General features: G+C 53.1%; 2 protein-coding genes across 2 annotated transcripts in view; one reads left to right on the top strand and one right to left on the bottom strand.

The window, feature by feature from the left end:
- Positions 1–3,068, top strand: part of Fnbp1 (formin binding protein 1) — a 127,471-nt gene extending 124,403 nt beyond the window's left edge. The window contains exon 17 of the mRNA XM_057755279.1: positions 450–3,068. Coding sequence (XP_057611262.1) covers positions 450–457 — 8 coding nt within the window. The 3' untranslated portion in view covers positions 458–3,068. The remainder of the gene's footprint in view (positions 1–449) is intronic.
- A 3,502-nt stretch (positions 3,069–6,570) lies between these two features.
- Usp20 (ubiquitin specific peptidase 20) overlaps positions 6,571–11,634 on the bottom strand; it is a 31,857-nt gene continuing 26,793 nt past the window's right edge. Inside the window, exons 24-26 of the mRNA XM_057754943.1 lie at positions 10,490–10,592; positions 9,488–9,559; positions 6,571–9,056 (exon numbers count right to left, since the gene is read on the bottom strand). Coding sequence (XP_057610926.1) covers positions 8,896–9,056; positions 9,488–9,559; positions 10,490–10,592 — 336 coding nt within the window. The 3' untranslated portion in view covers positions 6,571–8,895. The remainder of the gene's footprint in view (positions 9,057–9,487; positions 9,560–10,489; positions 10,593–11,634) is intronic.

Below are 11,634 nucleotides of genomic sequence, written 5' to 3'. Positions count from 1 at the left end.
TTGCCCTTTAGCTTCCTTGCACCATCCTGGCCAAAAAAAAAAAAAAAAAGAAAGAAAAAAGAAAAAGAAAACACTGTTCAGTTGAACAGGTAGTCAACCTATTGACCTTTTGTTTTGGTCCAGAGATGGGGCCAGCTAAAGATGGCGATAAAAAGCCATCTGTCTTCCCAGAGTGTGGAAAGTGGAAGGTCATCGTCAGCTATATAGAGAATCTGAGGTCACCCTAGGCTATATAGAGAATCTGAGGTCACCCTAGGCTACTTGAGAGCCTGTCTCAAACAAACGATTAAAGCCTCGAAAGCTCTCCACGACAGAGCCACTCTGGCAACCAGTTACTGAAATCCCTGCCCTTCTCCCCAAGGCAAGCAGTTTGCCAGTGGCAAAGTGCCTGCCTCTCACCTGAGGCTTTCTCTAACCTGGGGCTTTTCTTCTTTCTTTTTGTGTTATAGGTTCCTAAAGGCAGTGCACGTGGCCAGAGTTCCCCATGAGCCTCCCCAGGAGCCACCACCATCCAGCCCACTTGTCCCCACAGGTCTCCAGCGTCACCCAGGCTGGCAGGGCATCCCGCTCATCTGCAAGCTGGGTTCCCGTGTCCCACCTCCCCTTCTCTTCATAGCATTGCTCCCGTGGCTCTGCCCATTGTCCTGGCAGGGGCATTTCTCTTCCTCAGCCCCATGCAGGGATTGTCCACCTCACTCCAACTGGACTTGCGCCCGTGTGCCCCTGCTCCTGCTGGGCTCCCAGTCCACCTGCAGATTGCCTGGCCTGGCCTTGCACATTTCACACTGTGCCTTTCGTCAACTGTCACCACTGGTTTCCTGGGTGACTACCAGAATCCAGCCAAGGAGGGCCAGTCGTGCGCTGGGTGGACTGAGCGCCCACCTGTCTCCCATGTGTCTCTTGGGACATCAGCAAATGTGTCCTCTCCAGAGGCTTCTGCCTCAGCCCCTCTGGTCACCCATCCTCCAACATCTCGGCACTGACACCTTTCCTCCTCATCCCAGTGGCTCTGGTGGGACTAGGGCATCCGGCCCCTCCCCACCTGCACTCTGGTTCTAAACATGGCCCAGGAAGATCCATACTGAAGTCCAAACCCCAGCTTGTGGGCCAGCCCTGTTGTCTTGCTTGTGTCTGCCTTCTGTGAGCTGTCTGCCTATTCATGGCACCCTGTGACAAAAGGACCTCTCACCCACTAGCTCGATACTGTAAGGCGGACCTGCTGAGCCCCATAAGTAGCATTTGAGGACTCTACTATGTTCCTCACCAAAGACCTTATGCCTCTTGTGGTCCCTCTGGTGGCTCTGCGGCCACCACATCTGCATTTGATCTTGGAAGCCCTGAGGAATGGATGGAGGTTGCTTTTGAGGCTGTAAAATTCCTCTCACATGACGGATCTTCACTCGAGAACCAAGATGGTCGGTCATTCACGCCTTAGAGCCACACAGCTTCTCTCCCTTCCCGGCACGGAAGCCCCAGTGAAGGACGCCCTGTTAGCATGAGCTTGAGGAAGTTGGCATCCTCTTCTGGGCAGCTGGTAGCTTGGCATCATGTCAGAGGATCAAAGACATGGGAGTCTTACAGAGACAGGGACAGAAAGGGCATGTCCTCAGGTCTGGCCTGGGTTTTGTCCAAAGTTTGCATAGATTCAGACATTCTCTGCAAACTGGGGCTGGCACACCATGCTGCAGACTAGTACTGCTAACTTCATAGCAGAAGGGGGTGCCAGGGTGGGGAGGGGTGCCAGGACTGGGTGCAGGGACAAGGGCCTGGCTTTGGATTTCAAGAGCAAGCAAGGATTAGCTTTCTCCATCCCCCCAACCTCCTCCCAAGCAAGGCCAAGCCCAGGGTCCTGCACACTGTCCTCTGGGCCCCCCGTGGGGCTGTTCCATGAACCACAGCTTCTGTTCCCTGTAGCAGGTATGCCCTTAGTCCCATGAGGAAGACTCAGTGAACAAAATGGAAGCCTGGTACCTAAGGGTGACGTCAGGGCCTCAGCTCTGACACAGTTAACCCAACTTCAGCAGGTCACCAGAGCCTCGGGTTTTCACCAAGTTGGGCTGACCGCTGCCCCTCCCTGAGGAAGCTAAGTGGTTTTTATGGGTCTGCTTGCAGACCTTGGTAATGCATGAAGGCCGTGCCTCCCATCTCCTGCCTGGATTAAGAACAGCTCTTGCCACAAAGATAAAAGGGATAAGCGGCCGATCTGTGACTGTTGAAACCTCTGCCTGTCTCCCTTCTCTCCTAACTGCCTGTACTACCTATGTCCAGAGGATGGCAGATGAGCGTCTTCTGGCCGGTTCTCTGAGCTACCTGGTCTGCTGTGGGAATCCTGTGGAATCGGACAGGGAGGGGGTGGTGTGCAGGGTTTCCCAGGGAGCTCAGCATCCCCTCTCTCCAGGACCTGCTGCCTGTCATCCCTAGCTGCTAGAGCTGTTACAAGAACGACTCACTGTAAAAGAACCTGCCCTGCAAGTGACTTAGAGATGAAAATAAAAGGAACTTGACATTTGCCCGTTTTTTTTTTTCTTATTCGGGATATGAAGCTGTGATGGCTCCTCCCTCTAGGCTGAGTGGCTCAGCCAGTGAGAGCAGCCCCAATATTTCACGGGGGCTCTAATGCCTTCTGATGACACCTGTGGTGATAGCAGACATGTTCACACAAAGTTAAACAACTTCTACTTCTGTTCCTGCCAGGAAGTTTCTAGAAATTGCAACCTGGTGGTTCTTTTTGATTTTGTATCCTGTATGTGTAACACACAGAATGTCTCTAGTAATGGCCCCAAATTCTGTACATGACGTCAAGCACCTTTTAAAGCGCACGCGCGCACGTGTGTGTGTGTGTGTGTGTGTGTGTGTGTGTGTGTGTATGCAGGCGAGCTGCACTGATTCTCAGCTTGAGAGCACGGCACTGTTGGGAAGGCCTTCCCAGCTGACAGGTCCTGGGCTGGCCTGTGTCTCTGGAGGTAGAATTAAAACCAAACAAAGTGCTTTCATTAGAAGGCTACTCTCACCCTTGTAATGAAATGTTAGTCCTTTCAATGTTAAATAAAATATAATTTCTGGTGTCACCCGGTTCTCTGGTTGCATGAAGAGATGCCTCGGGCTGGGGAGATGCCTCGGTGGCTAAAGGCCCTGTTGAGCAAGCACAAGGACCTGAGTTCAATCTCTGGCACCCATATAAGAAACTGGGCACAGCAGTGAGAGCCGGCACCCCAAACACTAAAGGGAGGCAAAGGCAGGTGGGTCCCAGCCACCAACTGGAAAGCTAATTTATGAGACCCTGTCTCAAAATTTACAGAGGCATGCATGCACCATTAATCCCAGCACTCAGGAGGCAGAGGGTTTCTGAGTTCAAGGCAAGCTTGGTCTTACTTATTGAGTTCCAGACCAACCAAGGTTCCAGGGACCTGTCTCAATGTAATTAAGATTGATTGATAAAGGGTGACATCCAATGCTATTGATCTGATCTCCTGTACACGTAAGTGGTGAGCACACACACAAGCTTGAACATGCCCTCAAGCGTAACATGCACACACATGGGAGACGGGGACTCCAGTCACAGAAGCTCCCAGGGCTGATGGCTGGCCTCTGCTCTTCTCTGTCACTGTATAAACTCAAGAGGAATCATGTCTACTCAGGGAAGGCTAGAGACCTACTCAACAATAAATGTTACTTCCAGTTCTAAGAAGGCTGACACATCGCAGAGACACATTCTACACAAGAATGGCAGATGTGTATTTGTTTTGGGGGACAAGGTTTCTCTGTGTAGCCTTGGCTGTCCTGGAACTCACAGAGATCTGCCTGCCTCTGCCTCCCAAGTGTTGGGATTAAAGATGTGCGCCGCCACCACCTTGCTCTTACTCCTTCTCCGCCGTCGAGTTGACCTCTGGCCTCAGGAATGCCAATGTGTGTGGGAGTTTGAGCAGCATGACACATTCATGGTCCACAAAGGTCCACTGTTCTCCCAATGGCCAGGCGAGAAGTGCTACAGGCCAAGTCAGCAGCCCTGGATGGCTCTAAAGGACCACCTAACGGGCCCAGTGTGGTGGCACACACCCTTAATCTCAGCACTTGGGAGGCAGAGAGGCAAGAGGATCTCCGTGAGTTCCAGGTCAGTCTGGTCTACGTAGTGAGTTTAAGGCCAGCTAGAACTACAAGGGAAGACCCCGCCTCAAAAGGGATGGGTGTTACATGCCTGGTTCTCACTGGCTTGCCTATTGTTGGAGGCCATGATTTCACAGCTGGTTTCGAACACCTCACCCTGTCTTCTCAGGGGAGGTGTGAACACGCCTCCATTCCCGAAGGATGTTTAGGGGTGCTTTGGGGAGGGAGCTGTCCACATTGAGAGATATTAGCCACCACACCAAGTATGGGCAGAATGGCCCTGCTGACAGCCAGCACACTCCCCCACGGGTCATCGGGAAGAGCTGCAGAAGCCTCTTCCATAGTGGATGGAAGCAGCTTCCAAGAAAGCTGCTACCTGCTTTGGGAGGAAAAAAAAAAAAACAACAACTTCTAAACAAGTCAAGAAGTGGTGGCTGGATGTGGGGGTACACACCTGACATCCAAGCACTCAGAAGGTGCAGACAGGAGGACCAGTTCAAGTCTTGTCTGGGTTGCTAAACCATCATTCTCCATAGAGGCAGTGTGGTGGAGGAAACCAGGTGACTGTCGTTAGCAAAAGACTAATTTTGGAAAGTCATTTCCAGAATGTTCTTTGAGGACTTGGTTGTTCCATCAGAAAGGAATCTGTGGGATTCCAGCGGAGCCTGGCATCTCCTTGGCTCCTCAGAACCTTCTGTGGCTGGGGGGCCCTCGCAGGCAACATGGCTACAAACCGGGAGGCTGTGTTTCCTACTCTGATACTTGCAGAGAAAGAAGTTCCTAAATCACAGAATCAGGACACTCACACGCCCTTGGGTTGGGTTTCTCCAGTAGTCTGGAAATACCGGCTGGCCCAGGCACCCCAGTAACCAGCTTGCCCTGGCCACACCCTGGCCTCAGGAGCCTTGTTGGTGAGGGCAGTGGCGACCCCTAGTGGAAGAAGGCAGAACTGGCGTAGCATCCCTAACCTGCGACTAGGGAGGAAGCCTAAGAGCCTGGGGATGGGGGAAGAGAGCATCCCTCATCTATGCCCCCCCACTACCTCTGGTATCAGAGCCTATGCCTGCTCACAGTAAAATTCTAGGACTGTGAGAGCCCCAGGGAATCCCCCAAGACACACTCTTAACTACTGCTGCTGGCAGCAGGCTGACATGAGCAGATGGAGGCAGCAGAGCAGAAGCCCTGAGCTGCTGTGCCTGGTGACCCGGACCTGGGTTCTATCCCTCGCTGCTGTGCCTGGTGACCCGGACCTGGGTTCTGTCTCTGGGCTCTCACGTGGTGGAGGCTGAGAACTACTCTGGAGGGTTATCTCTTGACCTTCACATGTATACAGTAGCATCCGGCCCTACCACTCCCAAAACAAGTGAATTAAAAAACCAATTGCTGTTATTAAAGGCGAGCCCTGTGGGTCCTGAGAAAGCAGGAAGTGGCTGGACAGTGAATATGGCCGCTGGGCATGGTGGGGCATAGCTGTAACCCCAGCACTCAGGAGTTCCAGGCCAGCTTGAGCTACATAGCTGAGCCCTGTTTCAGCAAACAATTCAAAGGTTTCCGAAGCTTGAAGGGGTTCAACGTCTTCTGGCTTTGCCATCACTCAGGGTGAACCCTCACCTCCCTAGTCCCTGTGGTGCTTTCCTCTGGTGTCCAAATATGGGACGGTAGCCAACCAGCACCCAGCAGCCCCTTTGTGTCTCGGGTTGCATCAAGTATCCATTAGGCCCTGACTGAAACACTTGTGGCTCTGTCTGGTGGGCTTTTTGTGACACCAACTGGGGACATCTCAGGGCTACAAGAAAATAACATACACAAAGGCTCGGGTGTGCCTTCGTCCTTAGACCTGGGCAGGCAGGAGGATATTTCCAGTCCTGCAGTGCTCTGCTGGACACAATGCCCCCCAAAGGGACAGCACCCAAGATGCGGTGCAGCCTGCAACGGTCCGGGCGAGTCCTGTAGAACCTCCCCCGGCAGCTCTCCACAGTGGTCCTGGCACAGTGGTCCTGGCACACTTACTCAAGGTTGCCAGCTCCTTTTCAGGCTCTCTGCGGGTATCAGTGCATCTGTGCCTGCTCCCCTTGATCCGTCAAGCAAGGTCCTGGAGACAGGAAGCCTGACGGTAAAATTCTACTTTATTTCTAGTTCAAAATTAGGCCATGCAAGAGTCAGGGTAGTTTCATGTTTGCCCTGGGTTTAAAATAGAATGGGTGTAAGGTACATCCTTACTGCTGCAGCTCGCGCAAGTTCATGGGCAGAACCACAGACGATTAGGACCTGTATGTGCCCTCAGGTGCCAGACACCTGCTCTGCAGGGATGGCTACCCACTCCCACAGAGAGGCACAACCAGTCAGTCCTTCCTGGCTCCTCCTTGGAGACTCAGCCCTAGGGCCAGTTGACCCCAGCTCACCAGCTCCTGGGAACTTCCTGCCCTGCTCAGCGAGGATGCCTTGCCTGCCAGATCTAGGTTCACTGGAGCCGCTGAAGAGCTAGGCGTTTATTTCAAGGGGAACTACCCAAGTGTTTTGAGGCAAACCAGGGTCTATTTCTAGCTCAGCGTCCTGCAGTACAAGCAATGAATGTTGCCAAGCCCCTGAATTAACTCCAGACAGAACTCCTCCTCCATAGGAAGCTGCCCATATGTGCACTATGGGTTCAAACGTATGTAGCTCTCGGAAGTGAGCGTGTCTGAAACATCTCTAGAAACACTCCACACACATACACAGCAACTTGTAAACAGAGGGTTGAAGAGGCACGGTGCAGGGAGTCGCGGAGTCCAGGCTGGCTTGCAACTCAAGATGCGGCCAAGGATGATCCTATTGCCTCTACCTGCTATAGGCTGCTTCTATTACAAGCAGGTTCCACCATGCCCGAATTAAGTGGAGGGACTGCAATCCAGGGTTTCATGTGTGTTAGATAAAACACTCTTCCAACAGTAAGATACATTCCCAGTCCTATATGCATTTCCTTGTTTGGTGGATTTGTTCTGAGATGGAGTCCTGTAGCCCAGGTTAGCCTCCAATTCACCTTGAACTCCAGATCCTCCTACCTCTACCTTCCAAATGCTGGACTAGAAGAGTACATCACTACCCCTGGCTTTGAGAAGGTTTTAGCCCTTGTTTCTACTCCGAGCACTCCTAAACCTTCAGGTATTATGGGATGCCAGTGGCCAGTTTGCTCTTCCACACAGGACAGAATAAATCTGGGCCCCAGAACACACTCAACCACTGGGCCACCTCCCAAGTCCAGAGCTCAGTGCTTCCAAAGCAATACTCTCAAATCCTCCCCAGAAAACTAAAGCAAATGGGACCAGAGCTACAGGGATGACGACCATGCCGCTTAAGGTCCAGAGGCCTGAGGTCCTGGGGAAGGCTCTGTGCCTCTGTAGCTACTGTGCAGGCTACTGCTGAGGTTTGCAGGGATACGCTGGCCACTAGACACATCCCTGCTGGGCCCCTGTGGTTGGCAGGTTCCAGGAAAGGAAAGACACAGTTGGTATTTCAAATGATCCAGCCTCCTCCTCAGAGCTTCCACGGGGCCTCTGGCTCATGTTAGTCACCACTGGGGGCCAACGGCTCAGCGCGACAGGACAAGCTAGGGGCAGGGGAGGAATGCATATTTATTGGGACATTCTGAACACAAACCATCACAGTAGTGCAATGAGCCAAGGGCTTGACAGCAGACTTCCAAAGATGGCAGCCAACGGGGCAAGCCCCAGCAGTAGCTGTCCACGGGTCCACATGCCACCTCAGTGGGAAGAAGCAGGTCTAGGGGACACCAAATGCCCAGGCCTGGGCTGCAGGCACCCACTTCTGCAGAGTGGAGGCCTCTTGGTCCCAGGATCCCTCACCACCCCATACCTAGATGTTCTGTCCAGACTTCTCAAGGACCCTAGCAACAGGACAGCCTCTCAAGGCTCAGGGGGTCCCAGTACCTCTGCAGTGGCCTTGCAGGAACTTCTGGGCAAGTGCCTGTGTGAGCGGCCACAGATCACATCTCCCCAGTGGTGGCCCTAGACACTAAGGCTGGGGGAGGTATAGGAAGAGGAGAATCAGGGTCACTCTAGGCCACAGAGGAAGCTGAGCAAGCAACCAACACTGCACCAGTGCATGAGGTATCTGTCTACCCCGCCCCCAGGGGTTCAGGAGCCTCTCCACAGGGCAAATGACACCCTTCTGCCAGTGGGCACAGCAGGACAAGGTGGCAGGTCCTCTATAAGCAAAAGTTGCCCTTTCTCCACTCCAACCACATGAGCCCTGTATCTATAGTCAACAACCAACACAGGGCAGCCTGGACCTCCAGGAGGCTATGGTAACCAACATGGCTGTCATGCAGAGCCCCTCACATCCATTCTGTCCCCTGTGCATGGAAATCTACCTCTGTGAGTCCCTAAGGTGCTGGACCAAGTACCCAGCAGAAAATACCCAAAAGATGGCAGCCACTCCCAGTCTCATCCCAGGGGACAGCATTGGCTGAGGGGCAGCATGGAGCTCCTGGGACAAAAGCTGGGCCCAAGCTAGCAAGAGGGCAAGTCTGGGGAAATGGCGACGACAGTCGGAGTCCTCAGAAGTCTGAGAATATATTTCCCGGCACAGCATCTCTCACGGCGGACGGCCCAGCCGCACTTAGTCTCTGCACCAGGCACACAGCAGCTCAGCTGCAGGGCAGACACACCCTCTGGGGATGGCAGATACCAGCCTTCGGGGACAGTGGGCACTCAGCAGGATGCAGTCTGCAGAGGGATGCAGGGCTGTCTGGGAGGGAGTAGGGTCAGCCACAGCCACTCAACCTGGCCCAAGTCACACAGCCCGGGTCTCAGCCTCAATCTTTTGCTCTCCATGCAAGCTCTCTGGGTCTGGGAGCTGGGCCACACTCTGCCGGATGGCAATCTCAGGGCCACCCCCATACAGGTTGTTCAGATAGGTCCAGGTCTCCTCAGAAATCTGCCCATAGTCAGCCCCTGTGGAACAGGAGAAGCACGCTTACACAGAGGCCACACTGCATAACAGTCCTCAGGAGAAACATCTTCTAGGTAGGGAACTGCGAGGATGAGGACAGGCATGGTGCCCCAGACGGGAGAGAGAATGACCACAGGGGCTCAGAGGACATGGCTCTGGCTGTTGTCTTGTTTCCCAGGGTTAGAAGACGTAAGAACTGACCAGGCTAGCAAGAGGCATAAGAGGCAGGGTGTGGTGAGGGGCCTATCAGACCTGCACAGGGGTCAAGCACTGCTAGAACCCCCTATATGGCCTCTGGGCCTGGATTTGGATAACAGGATTTTGATAACAGCTGGCAAAACTTCCTGGAAGGACAGGACCTCAAGGTAACCTGGTGGCGTGGCCTGAAGGACAAAGGACAGCCTGGCTGGGCTGGGGGTGCTGGGAGACTTACCCTGCTTTAGCTGGACATGGCCGCTGCCTTTGACCTGAGCAATCCTGCTGTTGTCAATGGGCCCGGGAGGCTCTGCAATAGACAGAGAGCACGAGGTCCGTGCTCCAGGCAGTACTGGCCTTCAGCAAGGCTTACCACTCAGAGCCCACAGAGGCCTTTCTGGCCTCAGGGCAGAGCCAAGGCCAACAGAGACACTTCCTGCACCAAAGCCTTCTCTCTTGATTTCAAGCCAGTCTCTTAGTACTCTGGACCCAGAAGAGGGTACATCTGGTGGGCATGGGGTTGTTTAAGACCAATGTTTTAGTGATGGGCATCAGTGGTATTTGCCACTATTTGGTGTTCTTTCCTGGTCTACTACCATCTAGCCCTCAGCAACTATGAGAAATGGGAACTGTTTACACAGGACAGAGGTTCCGGCAGCTGAAGAGACCTGCCCAGCTCAGAACTGGAGGAAGGCAAGGCCAGAAGCCAGATCATGGAAAGAACCCCAGGACTGTGCTCCCAACCACAGTCACCTGACTGTTTCAGCCAGCAAAGGATGGGGCTGGGGAAAGATCCAACAGCCTCTCTAGTACTGGCTGTTCATGCTCTGAGAAGCAGGCAGGACACTTGTGGGCTCTGTCAACCTGCCAGGCCCCCAAGAGCCTGGTCTGGGAGCCTGAGTGACTGAAGGCAGCCCAGATCTAAGACTGCTACTCTTGCAGGGCTGTCTTCATTTCTGCAAATCCAAGGGATCAAACAAGAACCTCAGCTTCCTAAAGGTCTAGAGCTATCTACCAAGGAGGCAATAGAATCCCAAGGACATGGCCTTGCAGGAGGGAGGGGCGGCTTCCCAGGGGTCAGCAGGAGTGGGCAGAGGAGGCAGGGTAGGAAGGATGCTCTGCCATAGCGGCTGGGAGAGCAGCAGTGGCAGCCAGGCCTGCAGGAATCTGTGCTCTTTGCATCCCTGGAATAGAGCACCAAACCTGCCAGGCTGCCCTACAGAAGGCCCGCACCACTCACCACTGTCCTTCCCTTTGACGAAAGCCTCCCACTCTCGGAACCAGTGCATGCTGATGCAGTAAATGACGCTGGGAGACTCCTCGGCTTGGAAGGCCTTGTTCAGCTAGGGGGAGGAAGAGACAGGCAGGGCAGTCAATCTGTCCCCTGTTCCTCATGACTTTCCAAAGTCCCACCCCAGCCCCTGAGCCTCTCAAACACTAGATGTCCTACGCAGAAAATCAATGACTCCTTGACATGTTCAAAAAAAGAGAAAATTCAAAGGGCTAGAGAGATGGATCAGGGGTTAAGAGCACAGGCTGCTCTTGTAGAGGACCCAAGTTCAATTCCCAGCACCCACATGGTAGCTCACAACCATCCATAACTTCAATTCCAATGCTCTTCTATACCCTCTGAGGGCAACAAGCATGTACATGGTGTACATACATATATATGCAGGCAAAACATTCAAATACATAAAATACATCTTCAAGCCAGGCGGTGGTGGCACACACCTTTAATCCCAGCACTTGGGAGGCAGAGGCAGGCGGATCTCTGTGAGTTTGAGGCCAGCCTGGTCTACAAGAGCTAGTTCCAGGACAGGCTCCAAAAGCTACAGAGAAACCCTGTCTCTATAAACCAAAATAAATAAATAAATAAATAAATAAATAAATAAATAAATAAATAAATAAATAAATAAATCTTCAAAGAAGAGGCCAGTTCCCGCACTGACCAAGCAGGTCACGGCAGATAATGCCTTTAGCACTTTCTCTAAGATGCTATTTTTTCCACTTACCAAATGCAACGTCAGCTCACATGGGTCACTGTCTAACACTCTTAATGGTAGTGCTGGAAACGATACCCAGGGCATCACAGGCACTAAGCCACACCTGCAGGCCCTCACCGACACTTCTCTGTGGTTACAGGAAGAGGCCTTACATACATCTCCCCACTACTTTAAATGCTTGCGGTCTCGTCCTGTGTCCTGTAAGCAGCATGAGGAGGGGAAGCAGCCCCACCACAGCACTCCCTGTCCCAGCAGCCCCTCTTCTGATGGGTACCAAACTCCTCACACTTTCTGTGAGTCTCAGGCACCTTCCACATGAGGGTGCAGAGACCAGCAGTCCTCAGCCAGGAGTGCTCCATCCCCCAGGGACAGCAGTACTCCT

Source organism: Chionomys nivalis, chromosome 22 (genome assembly GCF_950005125.1).
Source record: "Chionomys nivalis chromosome 22, mChiNiv1.1, whole genome shotgun sequence".
NCBI lineage: Eukaryota > Metazoa > Chordata > Mammalia > Rodentia > Cricetidae > Chionomys > Chionomys nivalis.
Note: the sequence above shows the minus strand (reverse complement) of the source record. Positions and strands in the feature narration are given on the sequence as shown.